Genomic DNA, 17,043 nt, shown 5'->3' on the forward strand with positions numbered 1-17,043 from the left:
ATATATCAACTTATTTAACATAACATACATTAATGCACAAATAAGCTGTGCTATAAATGCCTCATATGCAAAGTAAGTATACTCAAAGTCCTTTTAATAAAGTCGCGTCACTCCGCCGTCATATTTGCTGTGCACGCTGCTGCTGCTGTGAGCTCCTCTCCTCAGATGCGTCCAGCGCGCAATTTTCTTGTTTATCGGTCAATCCGATATTACAAAACAGATATCCGATCATCGGAAAATGCTCAAATATCGGGGAAAATATCGGAAAACAGATATATCGGTCGATCTCTAATTTAAAGAGTTAAGGACCATTTAAAAAAAACTATTTAACAATTTTGCATGATAAAATGTAGTTCAAATGTATCATAACCCCATATACAATGATGATACTTTCAGGTACAGTACATAAAATTAATACGTGAACTATCTGACACGTAAAACCTTTTGGCTGCCATTTTGGGCTTTGCTCAAGCTATTAAAACCTTCAGATATTATATAAATCGTGCAAAAATCATAACCAAAAACCTCTAATCTAAAATAAACTAAAAAAAACATAATTTTCTTCCTCAGGCAGCTTTCTCACACAGTAAATGCACTTGCCAAAAGAAGCCAAGAGAGGAACGCGGGAACCAAACCGATAGCCGCTGGTCACTTCCTGCTGCCGCTGAAGCTGATTGGCTGGACTTCTTGTCTGTATGAGTTCTCTGATTGGTCCATCTCCTCCTCCTTTCCTTCCCTTTCAACTCGTCTTCTGGGATTCAATGTGCAGCACCGGCCAAACGCCACATAAAAACTAAACACATTGATATAAGCTGGTTTAATAACTCTGGTCATGAAAGTGACCTAAATAATGAATCCCTAATGCACTCACCTTAACTTTTGGTCTGTGCTTGAGGTAGGTCAATCGAATCTGTAAGCTAAGAAAAACAAAAGAGAATCTGTCTTTACCTAAATGTTATACTGATTCCGTCAACTTTACAAGCAAGATTTTTTACTGGACGTACCTGAGAAGTATGTGTAAATATGATCCAAAACCCGTTAGGATATGCCACCATGCATGGAGCTGTGTAACCGCCCCAATGACGGGAGGCAGTCGGTGCCGTGTGGCTCTGAATAAAACAGCAACAAATAATGTTAATTGGTTAACACAGTAACTCCATATTTCGATTAAATATCCATATATATACCTGAGAGAGTCACACATGACGTTATCAATGTTCCATAATACGAATCCAAGCAGAAAGACACTTAAAGATGTAAAGCAGAGGGTTCTGAGCCAAGGATAGACCCTACAAGACAAACAATTTTTAGTTATGTAGAGCGCTTTACAAACACATCAGGATTATTATAAGTAACTAAAACTATTAAAAACATTTATAGCCTATTAAATGAAATCAAATAAAATATAGGCCTAAATATTAGTTGAATAACTTATGTTGCCTTTGCAAATTTTATTGTAACTTAAAAATGTAACTTAAATAGCCATAATTTTATTGTAAAAATTATACTAAAAGATTAATAAAAATAATTATTATTATTATTATTATTATTATAGACAAAAGTGAATAGCAAAATTGCTAAAATAAAAAAAAAAAATTACATGCAAACTACAAATAAAAAAGAAAGCTATATTTGAAATATTATTATAACTAAAGTATGGTGAACTGCCATAATGTGGGACAATTTTTGAATTTCAGACTTCTGTGAAATGTGCGTCCTATTTTATGATTGCTTCACCCTTATACATACATGAATAAACATTAGAGAGATTATGTGATTTTTAGCGCTTTTATGTGAGCTAACAAACACACCATGTTTATTATCATTAACTAAAACAATTAAAAACATTTTAAATGAAATCAAATAAACTATAGACCTACATATTAGTTGAATAACTTATGTTGCCTTAGCAATAAAAAATTAAATAAGTTTGAGCCATTAAAATTATTAAGTGAAGCAAAACTAAAACTTAAATAAATGTAACTTAAATAGCAATAATTTTAGTGTGAAAAAATGTATAATAAAAGACTAATGATCATAATTGTAATAGTAATAATAATAATTATTCGTATTCGTATTCCTAATCGTAATAAAATAATAATAATAATAATAATAATAACAACAATATAGAAAAAAAGATTAAAGTTGCTAAAAATTCAACAAAAATTAACATGCAAACTATTAATAAAAAAGAAAGCTAATTTGAAATATTATTAAAACTAAAGTAATAACTAATATAGGATGAACTGCCCTAATGTGGAAAAATTTGTGGAATGAATTTTAGACTTTTGTAAATAAAATAAATGTAACTTAAATAGCAAAAAATTTAGTTTGAAAAAAATTATAATAAAAGCCTAATGATAATAATCGTAATCGTAATAATAATGATAATGATAATAATAAAAATAATAATAATAATAGAAAAAAGATTAAAGTTGCTAAAATTCAACAAAAATTAACATGCAAACTATAAATAAAAAAGAAAGCTAATTTGAAATATTAATAAAACTAAAGTAAAAACTAATGTATGCCCTAATGTGGGACAATTTTTGAATATCAGACATCGGTGAAATGTGCATCCTATTTGATGATTGCTCCACCCTCATACATGAATCACATTTGAGAGGACATGTGATTTTTTATTTTTGTGATGTTCATTCATGTATTTTTGGGGAACTAACACCATAGGCAATTCCCACTAACTCTAAAACACACACACACACACACACATTATAATCAGATGCATTTTCTCACCATGTGACTATAAAAACAGACCGTATCACCAAGAAAGCCACCAGTACGGCATACATGACCTGGGGAAAGTAAAAAAGCGTTTAGCCTGTGTATAGAATACATCCCTATCTGATGCATAATGTATATGAAAGGACTGTTTGAGCTGTGATTGTATGCTGTTGTTAATGGCATCACAGTGTTTACAGAAGCTCAAGTACCATATAAAGCAACCGCCAACTGTCATTACACAATAGATACAGAACATACACTGGCAGATGAGAGTTTACATAAAACACTTTCTTACATGCATCAAGTGCACCTGACCATCAAGAAAAAATTACCAAAAAATGTTTCATGAAATAACTAGACGATACTTTTATAAGCAGCAATGAAGAGAACAATGCATTGTTGATGAAGGGATTTGTGAAAACCCAGATAAAGTAATTTTTTGTAAAAAAAAAAAATACTGTTTTCTACATAAAATCATCCAAGATTATATGAAGTAAATAAAAATAAAATTAAATAAAATTAAGAGACTTTACACTGGATTTCAAAGGCAGTCACATATTACATTGCACAGTGTGTGAGTTTATACAATAAAGTTTATAGTAAACAGTAAGGCCTCACCTGATGAAATACCGGCTCTTTCCATAGCAGGTAAATCTACAAAAATTAAATATTAAATGTATGAAAAAATGAAGAGTAAAATCTACCAAAATAAATAAATAAATATTGCATTATTTGGACACTTAAGCCAAACCGTGTGAAATCTGCAAATAAACCTTTTCGCAAACTTAAACCAACTGGTAGCAAGGTCATTTGGATGTTGCTTTCAGGTACACACAGAATTTGTGTGTACTGGCAGAATAACCACAGGCGTTGTTTAGGCATTAACTACCGCACACCAAATTTTCCAAATTATCCATGACCTGAACTGGGATTCAAAATAAATGTGCAGTGTTAGGAATAAAGGAATGATTTAAAACTCAGTTTTGTAGTCTGGCTTTAGTGTCCAAAGTATCATTGTGTTATCAAAAATTGAACAGCAATGTAAACTTACCACACTAACACTAATACTGAAGGTCAGTAAAAGTCCTATTGAGAGATAGTTAACCACTCCTTCTTGCTTGAAGCATTCATACCTGTAATATATGGAGGACCACAAGAGTCATGCAAAATGTAATAATACATTTTTAATAACTACCTGGACAATAAAAATAGCAATTAATAGATTTGTTTAAAAATTCATTAATTAATCTATAAATAAATAGACAAAGTTACAAAAAAAATCATTATGTAACATTTTATTAGGCAATAAAAAATGAGATTATAAAAATAACATAGAAATGAAATATTAATCCATTAATAAATAATTCAAATTAATATAACAATTTATAAAAACAACATAAAATACTCAATAAGTTCATCATTTTAAATTGCATTTATAAATTTTTAATTAAATAATGGAATTTCAAATTGTATTTCAAAAAGCGATTTAAAAAGGGAAAAAAATAACTGGATTTATAAATTGAATTATAAATACAGGTTTAAATTAGGCATTTAAAAGGGCATTTCCGTTTGACTTTTCTGTTTTCATTTCCCCGTTGGTTCTCCTTATTCTTTTCGCTATTGGATTTGCTTTTCGTTTTAGCCTCTCTATTTAGCTTTTCCGTGACTCTTTGGGTCCTCATCTGAGATCTATAAATCTGTGCATGACGTACAATCAGAGCCAATCAGCGAGCTTGTTACATCCTCCTGGCCATAGCTAATTTGCATTTCTCATTTGACCATTTGCAAGGACCCAAAGAGTCACGGAAAAGCTAAATAGAGAGGCTAAAACGAAAAGCAAATCCAATAGCGAAAAGAATAAGGAGAATCATTGGGAAAATGAAAACAGAAAAGTTAAACAGAAATGCCCTTTTAAATGCCTAATTTAAACCTGTATTTGTAATTCAATTTATAAATCCAGATATTTATTTCTCTTTTTAAATCGCTTTTTGAAATACATTTTGAAATTCCATTATTTAATTAAGAATTTATAAATGCAATTTAAAATGATGAACTAATTGAGTATTTTATGTTGTTTTTATAAATTGTTATATTAATTTGAACTATTTATTAATGGATTAATATTTCATTTCTACGTTATTTTCATAATCTCACTTTTTATTGCCTAATAAAATCTTACATAATGTTTTTTTTATAACTTTGTCTATTTATTTATAGATTAATTAATGAATTTTTAAACAAATCTATTAATTGCTATTTTTATTGTCCAGGTAGTTATTAAATATTGAAGTTCTTTATTACATTTTGCATGACTCTTGTGGTCCTCCATAGTAATATTCCCATTCACAGACATTAACCCAAAACAGTGATGGACAATAAAAGCATGTGCACACATGGGGTTCGTCCTACAATTACACAATACTTATTTATTATAGATCTGCTGCTTATTTTTTAAATACATTTTTTTCCTAAAATGTCTTTTAAAGCTTGCAGTAAGATCATAGGTAAAAGGTGAAAGCAAGTAGTGTGTCATTATTGATATTTGCAAGTGTGCCAAAGCTTGACTTACAGGCAGTAGACGAAAACGCAGCAGATGCAGATCATCGGCAGCTCATCCAGCAACTAAAGCAAAAGACAATTCAGAGATCGACAGCATTTGTGTCTCGCTCTTGTAAATGATCTCTATTGCTTTAGGCACACGCCATTAGAGAAGTGGCTCTGTGAAACTGGAAGTGAAAAGCTTCCGGTCTGCTCGAAACAATACAGTGGAAGTTAAGAAGCTGAAAAACAATTGGGCTTACCTGCATTTCATACTGTAATGTCATGTGGAAACTCCACGAGCCGATGCCAACAGCTGGAACAAAACATAAAATAGATAGGAGGTGACTTTTAGTTTAAACAGTTTAAATAGTCAGGTCCACTTCTTGATTCTGATTGGTCAGTAGCTGTGTTTTATTTAATAATATGATAAATCACAGCTATGATCGCTACACCCAACGATTCTGTGTATCACTGAGCAGTCAGCCAGGGACTATTTTTTCCAGCGGAAGGAAGGCGTTTAGTGATTTTACTTATTGAAAGTTGCATATTTTTGCCTTTAATATTTGTATTTCGTGGGAACCGTTTTTATAAAAGCAATAAAGTACATGAGGCTACTTCCTAACCCTTTGAATGACAACGCCCTTCAGCCATGCATTATTTCACTAAACAGCACAGCCTCTCGTACTTCATTGCTTATATATGTGTAAATGATGCTTTGTATCGTTTCTTACCGGCAAGTCCTAAAAATGCCCATGCGTAGCGTGTTTCCAGTCCATCTCTAAACGTCTGAATGGCTCCAAAAATGGGAGGGATGATCATAATCAGGTTACTGACCGTGTTCCCTGCAAAAAGAAAACAGTGTTAAATGATTCAGTATGAATGATTCACTGATTCATAAACTTGATTCAAACTAGAGGCATAGCTCTACCAACAGCTGTCAAACTGTTATTGTAACTCATTGTCCTTCGTTGTCCAAAAGCCAAACCTGTGTTTGAGAGCTAACAGAGTGCATGCAGGCCTTTGTGTCACTGTTTGAATACATAGCACATTCCTTCATAGGCAACAGGTTCCCGCTGGACCAAATGCAAACACCCCTTATCAAGATGGGTCAGTAAATACTCATTAAGGTTTACTAAAGAGGCGTAATGAAATGAAGATATATATGAAATAGACTGGAGGGAATTTAGTGTGTAATTACATACAAATGTATTTATTTTCATTCTGCCATTTATTAAAGTGACTATTAGCTGAGGTTCATTCAAGTTAGACATTTTCTCAGTATTAGTTAAAAAGTGTACATTAACACATAGTTTAGTACATAGATATGCATAATAAAGGCTAGATGTCTCGCCCGCGCTGCTGGCCATTGGCCAATTGAGTGGAACGTCCGCATTTGGCGGCCATCTTACCACAGGGCGCTCGCTCACTCGTAGCATTGTGTTTTAATGGTGCATGTACTTTTAAATGACCATAACTTGCATAATTTTCTACCGATTTTCAAATGGTTTGGTTTGTTATAAACATCAAAGATGTACCTATGACAATACATACTTATACAAAAACAAAATCATGAAACATGTTAAAGCATCCAGAATTATAGCCACATTAATAACGTTTGTAAGAAACCAAACCATTAGAAAATCGGTAGAAAATTGAGCAAGTTATGGACATTTAAAAGTACAAGCACCATTAAAACACAATGCTATGAGTTAGCGAGCTCCCTGTGGTAAGATGGCCGCCAGGTGATGACGTTAGAGACTCCGCCGTAACACATCTAGCCTTTATTATACATATCTATGATTTATTATAGATGGTTTCATCAGACGCACGTGATACACGTCTGGATCCGAACCTTACTTCCGGTTTCGTTTTTTTAATGGTCTGACTAGTTGCTAAACTGATCTCTTGAACAAATGCCTCGTCGAAAATAACAAATGTTTTGGTTTCCTAGGTAATCTATGTGTTGTTTTTGAGAAACTGATTCTTTGTATTTAGCAGTGTGAACACCGAAGTTGTACCTTTTATTGTTATTTTTCTTATTATTTTGTTGTTTAGTTGGATTGTTATTATAGTTAATTGATTATCTTTTCCTTTTTAGCTTCTTGGCCCAGTAGCGTGTTAATGCAAATGGACTACCAATAAAAACTAGCCTTCTGGCTAATTTGGGTACATTTACATCTGTTGATGTTATGTAAATTGTTCCTTTTGAAGTAACTAAATAAACAAATAAATACAATTAAGTCTGTGTTATATAGGAATTGAACACATTACGTTTATGTTGCTAATGCAATGCTATACCAACTGAGCTACATGAACACCTGTATATATAACACCTTTATTATATGACATTTATCACTAGCAGCAAAAAAACTTGTATGTGTTTTAGCTTACAAGTATTTGGGCAATGTTGTGTTACCCTTTACAGAAATGCACTATGATAATACCCTGGTACAATAATGGTAGCATGTGGTAATATTGTGGTACCGATTACCAAATCAATATACCACAGCGTTTACATACTTTAAAGAATACGTCCAATATGGGAATATTAAGGCACGTCTTTCTATTCATTATCAATACAATTCAGTATCGTCCGTTTCTCGCTATTTACAAGCAGCACGAACTGGTTTTCATTCATGTTATTTCCGGTATTATTTTTATGCTTTATTATTTAAATACACGCACAGCCGGACGATCGCTGGCCTCTCCCGGTTTCTAATCCTACTGTGGTACAGACCTATACATTTAATGACGTTATGCTGCCGTTGCTTCTAACTTTAAATTATTAATGCGTAGCTTTTTAATATTAATAACGCCGGGTTGACGATGCATCGTAATGCTCCAATGGTAAGGAACTGACTCATTAATATTAACAATAAAGATGACGTATCATACTAATCGGCCAATAGCGAACGTTCGCGTCATGAATATTAAGATACGACTTTTCCGTAGTAGGTTGTGATAATTCTACTCTCACGTCCGTGTTTACTGTATTTCACGTCCACAGACCCCGTGCCCCGTACAGAAGCGTAACGTTTAAAGGTACTTACAGAATTCCGCGATGTAATACGAGACCACATAATTCTCCTCACACCAGTCGAGGGTTGAGGTCGGCGTGCCCCAGTAGCCCGGTCTGTCCGCCGCCGGAGCCATGATGATATAGACGGAGATCTCAAAGGTCGGACGTGCGGAGGGAGGAGTTGCTCACACGGTAACGGATTCAGAGCTCCATCCAATCTGAACTTGCCTACAGTTGTGCTACAAACAATACCTATTGTACGTCAGCAAAAGTCCACATTCTTTCCGATTTAACTTAGATTATTCTGATGGGTGTTGCAATATTTTAACAATAGTCACCAATCATCATGACGTTCACTGTCTGCAAAAACAATAGAACCGTCACAGATATTCAAGTGGATACAATAATTACAAAGACAATTGCATTGGTTTTAATGGAAATAATTATAATGGTCTTTAAGGGGTTTCACGCTGCGCTAAATCACGTGTTCCTTCATAAACCCCGCTTTTAACGTAGGAGCGTTTAATAATTGTTGTACAGAAGCAGGGATATACCTAAAATGAATGAAACCATGAGGGTTTGCACCGCTGCCAAATGTGCGCAGTGTGAAACGAGGCAGGGTTATGTTATGCCTCGATGCTTAGCAACAGACACTGACAGCCAATCAAAATCTAAAGAGCACGTACCTCATATCACGAAATGTGTACTTAAAACACCTGAATTGGGATAGAAAGACATCCCAGGAGCCTTAAAAAAGTCAAGGCAGATTTACGTTGCGACATGTTCCTGTCGCTACTCATGCGGAAGCGCGAGGCAAGCGGTTATTTAAAGCGGCAGCGCGCTGTCCCAACATGTTTTGGGACGTTATCCGGATGGGAACCATTAAAACACCATTAAATCTACTGGTAAAAGACCCGAAATTACTACATGGAAGAATTTGTTATGGTTTTAAAGGTAAAAGGAGTGTTTGTAGTGTAAAGTGCATTGTTGTTTCTTTTGCAGCGTTCATGTAATGTTGGTTAAAGTAATAGTTATTGAGTTTCAGATAAAAAAGATATGTCAGATGTGAAAAAGCAGGAAGATCGACAGACAGCAGATGTGGGTCTTTTACACCCACACTTGTGATTTTCATCACGGCATTTATACGTTTTGTGGGTTTAAGGTAAAACACCTTGATGTGCGATGAAAAACATGTGATCAGATATGTGTGACCAGACAGACAAACCTGTTTTTTTGAATAGCAAGTCTCCTTAATGTCTTATACAGTTGAAGAAACGATATATATCGGTATGTTTTCTGTGTTCAGTTCATTTTTTCTAATCAGATAAGCTCAGATGGCAGAGATTTTTGCTGCTTTGTAGTCTAGTTTAGTGTCAGTAAGTTTTAATGCAGTTTCAGTGAAGGCCGCTAGATGTCGCCAGATGATTTTTTTTAAGACTTGAACATACGTGGCATGATTTCAACCTCTTTTTTTTATAAAAAAGGTTAAAAATGTTTCAAATGTAATATTTTAAGTACATTAATTATTTAATTAAAAAGCTCTTTTAATTCATAGTTGGGCAAATCTAGTACTATATTTTTTTGTAAACATTTCTAAAGCCCATTGTTATCACAATGTGAGTTGCATTACGACATGCTCTTGTGTTCCACTACATACTCCCCATGCGTTGTCGTATACTAAGGTGCTTCAGTAAATGAAATGAACCACTGCATTCTCAAAAATGCTGATTTTATTAAAAAATGAAAACAAACCAACATTTTTGACAACCGTGTTTGTGTACAGTGTGTTCAGTGAGAAGCCGAATGCAGTGCAAACGTGGGCTCATATGCAGACACGTTCATATGCAAGGCTCTAGTGCAGACACGTTATTCAGTACAAACACAAGTGTGCACTACTAAGAGGAATGTTTCATGACACAATTTGTAGAAACCATGTGTAGGCATGGGTGGTCAACAAGCTATGAAATCTCATCGACAAATAGAAACCCCTGAGCAGAATGCTGTTTGTGTAGCTTTAAAGTACAGTTATTGGAGATCATACTTAATATAAGCATGCTGTCCTTCTCAGAAAACATCCCAAACCTCAGGTGAGCCTGATGACATGGAGTGTGCACTAACATAAAACATTACAAAACACGTTAAGTCACGTTTGAAAGTAAACGTAACGGACATACATGTGGTCCAAAGATCTAACTTCCACTCTCCTCCCCTTTTAAAATGCTAACACATCCACAAAATGTGCACAAATACAGACACAGTAATCTCATCCACACGCATTTAAATTACAGCTTGCTCATGAATTACAATTCATCTCTCATTTTGTCACCCTTCGGTCGAACCAGCCTGCCAATAAACAGAATGGAGTTTGTCTTGTTGTCCTTCACCAGGAAGACGAAAGGATGGTCAGCATAGAAAAGTTTGGGATTCTTCATCTGGTCAGTACCATAGACGGTGCTGTCGGGTGGATTTCCTTCAGTGTCCCACTCCATGGCGGAGGCGTGAAACACGTTGGAAAGATAAAGATCTTTCTTCCCTGAGATCTTCGACAAATCAGCCTTGGTTTTATCTACAGCTTCAGTCAGACCCAGGTCCGCCAGATGTTTCTGCAAGAGGACATGAACCCGTTCATTAACCCATTTTGTAAAAATATACCGTCTATTAAATTAAATTATTTCAGACTTTGCACATACCTGCAGGTTGTGGCTGACCTCCATGCTGACCTTTGGAAGGGACACGGCGACGGCCCTCTGTTCCAGTTTTCCGGTCCACGTCTCCAGTTGTTTACGTGTGAGGAGTTTCTCCACCCCCTCCAAAGAGTCTACGTGATATGGCATGATATACACTATAGATGACATCTTGTGGGCCAACGGCATCTCCAAAACCGAAAGACTGTTGGCTTCGTCGTCGTAAAATCCATAAATCCCTGGAAGACAAAGCTTGCTGTAGTTAGCAGTTTGCATTTGCCCAACTTGTCTACCAACTATCATTTGCTAGCAAGTTCAACCACTATGCTACCACAAATGTTTCACGTTCTCACCTGTGCGGTGCATCATGGGTACAGATACAGTGTAAGAGCGATGCACCATGAAACCGCGATTATCCACCATTTTATGATGAAACTGCTGATCCCAGTGTGCTGGATAGAGAGAAGAGAACCGCATGTTAGTTTTTCGAAAAATCGCGTACACCATTAAAGGGATAGTTCGGCCAAAAATGATATTAAACCCATGATTTACTCACCCCCAAGCTGTCTGAGTTGCATATGTCCATCGTTTTTCAGACAAACAAATTTTTTGGATATTTTAGAAAATGTTTTAGATCTTTCAGTTAATTAAATGTGAAGTTACGGGGTCCACGACCTTCAAGTCCAAAAAGTGCATCCATCCTTCACATAAATAAATCCAAACGGCTCCAGGATGATAAACAAAGGTCTTCTGAGGGTAATTCGCACGGTGTTGTTGTAGAAATATCCATATTTAAAACTTTATTAATGTAAATAACTACCTTCCGGTAGCTCCGCCATCTTAGTCGTGTCCGCATTCAGGATGAGAGCTTACGCAGCCTACGGAGGCTACTCTGCTGCTGCTCTGTGCCCCCGCCCTCCGAATTTGTCATACGTCACTAAGAAAAGTGCGTACACTACGCTAATACTCTCTCCTGAATACAGAGGAGTCTAAGATGGCGGCGCTACTGGAAGCTAGTTATTTTCGTTAATAAAGTTTTAAATATAGATATTTCTACAACAACACCGCACGGATTACCCTCAGAAGACCTTTGTTTATCATCCTGGAGCCGTTTGGATTTATTTTGTGAAGGATGGATGCACATTAATTGGACTTGAAGGTCGTGGACCCCGTAACATTACATTTAATCAACTGAAAGATCTAAAACATTTTCTAAAATATCCGACAATGTGTTTGTCTGAAAAACGTGGACATATGCAACTCGGACAACTTGGGGGTGAGTAAATCATGGGTTTAATATCATTTTTGGCCGAACTATCCCTTTAAATAATAAAAGTGGTAAAGACGTACGTTTATAAAACATTGCATTAATGATCATGGCTCCATCCGTCTTCTCCACATCTTTGGTCACCTCGGGCAGCTTGCCGTCCGTGGACTTCGATGCCCAGTCGTTGATGGCCTTCACCGCGCTGCGCTTGTCGCGGAAGTTTATTTTGGAGTGTTCGCATTTGTAATGCTTCTTGCTGCTCTTCAGAAAGTCATCGACGAAACTGACCGAGCTGGGCCCGTACAGACGATTACTGATTTTCCAGGTGACGTTACGCGCCGTTGAATTGCTGACTTCGTTGAGAAGCTCGGATAGTCCGGAGTGCAGATGCTCATCTTTTACATTAGCAGCATTAAGAATTGTCTTTACCTGAGAAGCGGTATCCGATTTCCCTCCAAGGGCTACCAGGCCCAGAGATGTGGCCACCACCACGGGGGAAATCAGGATGTTCTCCATATCTTTCTCTTTTGCCATGTTGTGGTATAGGTTTAAGGCCAACGTGGCGCTGTTGTCTGCCAGGATGGTGGCATGGCTGCTGAGGGTTTTGTTCGCGTTTATGGTGGCCAGCAGGCACAGGAGAACCACGCTTGATAGTAACATGGTATTTTTACAGCCTGTGGGAAATCATAATGATTAATCATCTAACAGTGATTTTCAAAGATGATATACTCTTAAATAAAGCTGGTCACATTGAACCATTTTTGGTTACCCAAAGAACCCTTCTTGAAAGAACCGTCTCTTCTTCACCTTTATATACCTTTTTATATTACATTTAAAGGATTAGTTAATTTTCTTAAAAAAAAATCCAGATAATTTACTCACCACCATGTCATCCAAAATGTTGATGTCTTTCTTTGTTCAGTCGAGAAGAAATTATGTTTTTTTGAGGAAAACATTCCAGGACTTTTCTCATTTTAATAGACTTTAATGGACCCCAACACGTAACAGTATTAATGCAGTTTAAAATTGCAGTTTCAAAGGACAATCCCAAACGAGGCATAAGGGTCTTATCTAGCGAAACGATTGTCATTTTTGACAAGAAAAATAAAAAATACCTCCGGACCTGTGACGTGCCAGCGCGACCTCATGTAATATGTCATCATGTCAAGAGGTCACGGATGACGTATGCAAAACTACGCCCCAGTGTTGACAAGTGTGGAGAAAGAGGACCGTTCCGACGTTGTTTTATGTCGAACGATACTAATTAATGTCTTTGTGTCAGTTTACTGTTTAAAATGGTCTGCAAATGTGCGTTTCATGTAACACGTGACCTTTTGACGTCATTACGCAATTACGTGAGGACACGCTGGCTCGTTACACAGCCGGAGGAAGACGAGAAGTTGTGGTTTAAAAGTGCATTTTTTTTCTTGTCAAAAATGACAATCGTTTCGCTAGAATAAGACCCTTATGCCTCGTTTGGGATCGTTTAAAGTCCTCTGAAACTGCAATTTTAAACTGCATTAAAACTGTTGAGTATTGGTGTCCATTAAAGTCCATTAAAATTAGAAAAATCCTGGAATGTTTTCCTCAAAAATCATAATTTCTTCTCGATTGAACAAAGAAAGACATCAACATTTTGGATGAGATGGTGGTGAGTAAATTATCTGCATTTTTTTTTTAAGAAAATTTATTAATCCTTTAAAGGTTCTTTATGGAACCATAGACCAACACAACGAACCCTTTTGGAGGAGTGTAGTAACAAAATCATTGAATTTCTAAAAAGCTGTATGCTAAGTCTTTATATCCTGACCGCAACAGAACTGAGAATCGTGCCAAGATACATCAAAGCTACCAATTTGAAATCCCACAGGCCTTTAATAGCAGGCCTCAAATCCTAAAAGAAAGAGTCCAGCAGACATGTACAGAATAAATGTTACATAAGTGCCACGTGCACAGTAATCTTACTAACCCCTCATGTTTTTCCATATAAGTAAGCCATATTCCTCGAATATCCGTGATTATATTATGAAAAGTCATACACATAAACATTTGTTTCGATGACACAAATTTTTGTAAAAAGCAAAAAACCATGGTTAATGTAGTAAAACCATGGTTACCACAAAATGAACATGTAAAATTATAGAAAAAACTGTATTTTGTATTACGGAAAATTTCGTTATTTTACTGTATTTAATACGGAATTTTACCGTTTTTTACGGAATTCTTTTTTTCAGTGTGGTTTTGTAAACCGTGGTTTTCAAAAAACATAGTTAAAACATGGTTACTAAACTTGGTTAATTTTCATATAGGGTAGCTTAACTGGCAGAGCATTGCATTCAAAGGTCAAAGGTTTGATCCCAAGGGAGCACAAATACTTCTTAAAAATGTATAGATTAAATGCACTGTAAGTCGATTTGTATAACAGCAAATGCAGAAATGTAAATGCAGTAAGTTTTTGGCGTTTGTCAGAAGTGCAGCATTTACAAATCCATTCATATACTGTGTGTATAGAGAAATGCCTTCTCCAGACACAGATCTCAGATCAGTGAATCAGCACTGCCAGGATGGCAGGAAGTTCTTCTCACACGAGTGTGGCATTTTTCCCACCCCTCCAGCAATAAACAGCCAATAAAGCTCACCCTCAAAATGCACCGTACCCCTCACCCTCTTTCCCAATGACCTGTTAACCCACACATGGACGGCCATTATCCGGGCGAGTCAAAGGAGCAAACCTCAGAGAGACTTTTACAGTTTTACAGCATTGAAATCCTTTACAATCCATCATCAAAAAATGCCATTGTAACGGAGCATGCACGTCTTTTTATAATAGTATTATAATAGTACGCTTTCTCTGCTTTAAGTGAAATGATAAAAAAAGTTTCCAAGGAGCATCTATGTTTTTCAGAATTAGAAAAACTGCATTTAAGTGCATGTAACATCGCTGTTTAAAACCTCTTTGATTGACTCGCTTGTGCTGCAATAGAAACCTCCAAAAGCAAAAGTTCTCACATCTGTAACATCTGTTACTCACCTCTCAGAGCTCCCAAAACCTTTCACAACCTCTCTGAACTGTCTTTCCCCGACGACAAATCCTTCATGTAGACTTTATAGTATGGAAAAGAAACTTCTGGAAGTCGGGAATGGAGTATTATAAAGATTCGGTTTGTTTGAGACCTCCCCTAGATCCAGTTACTGCTGCCTTGGTTGGACCCTCCTCCAGGTCCTAAAGACAGCAGAAATTGACCCTGTTTCTTTCACACGTACACAATGGCTCTGAAAGAAAATAAAGGGTTTTTCATGTAAGGAGATATATTGGTGCAATTCAGGAGTGTGAATGTTACATGATGCTAGCTCAGAATCCAATGATGTTCTATGAAGAATTAAAGTAACTTTGAAAACTTGATGATGTCATTATGATATAATACGGAGTAAGAAAAGTGTAACACACAGAAAAGTGCACAATAGTATAATGAAAATATAATAACAAAGGTGTAAAATGCATGTTTTGTCTTTGAGATTAACAGATTACTTTGGTTATACCCCCTCCCCATATCTGCCTCTCTCTCTTCTGTGTGCCACGTTTATAGTTGGTCGTGTCTGGGCCTGCAGATGAAACAAAACATGCATTGTGTCCTCTGTGCGAAACATGCTGTCTAGTTGAGTTTTAAGAAAATACAATTATGAAAATGTACTGCACTAAACTAATTCATATTGATGTTATTTAAAAGCATTACTATAGGCTGCTATACAAATATGAGAAAGACTAACAAAATCTAATGATTGTATCTTTGCAAAGTTTGTGACAGTACTGAGATCTCTAAAACAGAGCACATTACAAATGAACATCTTAGTTTTTTTTGTCTTGATGTTCATCATAAATATACAAAAAACATAACTGATACATTTACTTGATATGCCATTTACCTAAAATATTAAATGGACATTCCACCTTTTTACAAAGAATTAGCTAATTTTCCAGCTCCCCTATAGTTAAAGATTTGATTTTTACCGTTTTGGAATCCATTCAGCTGATCTCTGGGTCTGGCGCTAGCACTTTTAGCATAGCTTAGCACAATCCATTAAATCTGATTAGACCATTAGCATCGCCCTAAAAAATAACCAAAGAGTTTCGATATTTTTCCTATTTAAAACTTGACTCTTCTGTAGTTACATCGTGTACTAAGACCGACGGAAAATTAAAAGTTGCGATTTTCTAGGCAGATATGCTAGGAACTATACTCTCAAACTGGCGTAATAATCAAGGACTTTGCTGCCGTAACATGGCTGCAGCAGGCGTAATGATATTATGCACTGCCCGCAAATAGTCCCCTGCTATTGAAAGTAACCAAGGGGATTGTTTTTGAAGAAAAAAAGAAAATCAAGCACTTTTATGCTTAAAACAAGTACAAATATCTGCTGAGGGATAAGAAGATTGTTTATTGAAGTTAAAACTGGAATTAATTTTTTTAAGATATTTTTACATGTGTTAGACTTGTCTCTTTGCTTATTAAGTAAATGTATCTAAATATATTTATACTGGAAAAAGAGACAAAATACTAAGTATATATTTTTTGCAATGCACGACACACAAGTATGATTTAGGTTTATTTCTCAGTTGAAAGAATATGAAACGCAAGTCAAAATTGGCAAAAGTTAAAATATTATTCCCAATGTGATCTCAGGTCTCTCCATAAAAAACAGCTGAGCTATTAAAGTGTCTCTTTTGTATTTTATTTATTTATTTGTAGATTTGTATCATCATTAACTTTTAAATGCTGCACCCTTCAATA

At 35.7% G+C, this 17,043-nt stretch overlaps 2 protein-coding genes across 2 annotated transcripts; both read right to left on the bottom strand.

The window, feature by feature from the left end:
* Positions 1–296: 296 nt before the first annotated feature.
* Positions 297–9,100, bottom strand: acer3 (alkaline ceramidase 3). Its single transcript, XM_065260875.2, has 12 exons — positions 8,989–9,100; positions 8,334–8,662; positions 6,015–6,125; positions 5,544–5,596; positions 5,312–5,364; positions 3,794–3,875; positions 3,361–3,396; positions 2,755–2,813; positions 1,188–1,289; positions 1,005–1,109; positions 872–917; positions 297–793 (listed from the first exon to the last, which is right to left on the bottom strand). Exons 2-12 carry the CDS (start codon positions 8,434–8,436, stop codon positions 740–742), a joined length of 804 nt encoding a protein of 267 aa, XP_065116947.1. The 5' UTR covers positions 8,437–8,662; positions 8,989–9,100; the 3' UTR covers positions 297–739.
* A 914-nt stretch (positions 9,101–10,014) lies between these two features.
* On the bottom strand, positions 10,015–15,436 carry serpinh1a (serpin peptidase inhibitor, clade H (heat shock protein 47), member 1a). Its single transcript, XM_065260861.1, has 5 exons — positions 15,285–15,436; positions 12,337–12,927; positions 11,340–11,438; positions 10,993–11,225; positions 10,015–10,905 (listed from the first exon to the last, which is right to left on the bottom strand). Exons 2-5 carry the CDS (start codon positions 12,911–12,913, stop codon positions 10,603–10,605), a joined length of 1,212 nt encoding a protein of 403 aa, XP_065116933.1. The 5' UTR covers positions 12,914–12,927; positions 15,285–15,436; the 3' UTR covers positions 10,015–10,602.
* Between the last annotated feature and the right edge of the window lie 1,607 nt (positions 15,437–17,043).

The sequence above is a fragment of the Paramisgurnus dabryanus genome, chromosome 10 (genome assembly GCF_030506205.2).
Source record: "Paramisgurnus dabryanus chromosome 10, PD_genome_1.1, whole genome shotgun sequence".
NCBI classification, from domain to species: Eukaryota; Metazoa; Chordata; class Actinopteri; order Cypriniformes; family Cobitidae; genus Paramisgurnus; species Paramisgurnus dabryanus.

Excerpts from the sequence above, each read along its gene's own strand:
- acer3 (XM_065260875.2), bottom strand. The coding sequence starts at position 8,436 with ATGGCTCCGGCGGCGGACAGACCGGGCTACTGGGGCACGCCGACCTCA. Across the intron at positions 3,397-3,793 it reads TCAGTATTAGTGTTAGTGTG|ATTTACCTGCTATGGAAAGA; the intron begins GTAAGTTTACAT and ends TAATTTTTGTAG. Across the intron at positions 918-1,004 it reads TATTTACACATACTTCTCAG|CTTACAGATTCGATTGACCT; the intron begins GTACGTCCAGTA and ends TGTTTTTCTTAG.
- serpinh1a (XM_065260861.1), bottom strand. The coding sequence starts at position 12,913 with ATGTTACTATCAAGCGTGGTTCTCCTGTGCCTGCTGGCCACCATAAAC. Across the intron at positions 11,439-12,336 it reads TAATGCAATGTTTTATAAAC|CACACTGGGATCAGCAGTTT; the intron begins GTACGTCTTTAC and ends CTCTCTATCCAG. Across the intron at positions 10,906-10,992 it reads AGGTCAGCCACAACCTGCAG|AAACATCTGGCGGACCTGGG; the intron begins GTATGTGCAAAG and ends GTCCTCTTGCAG.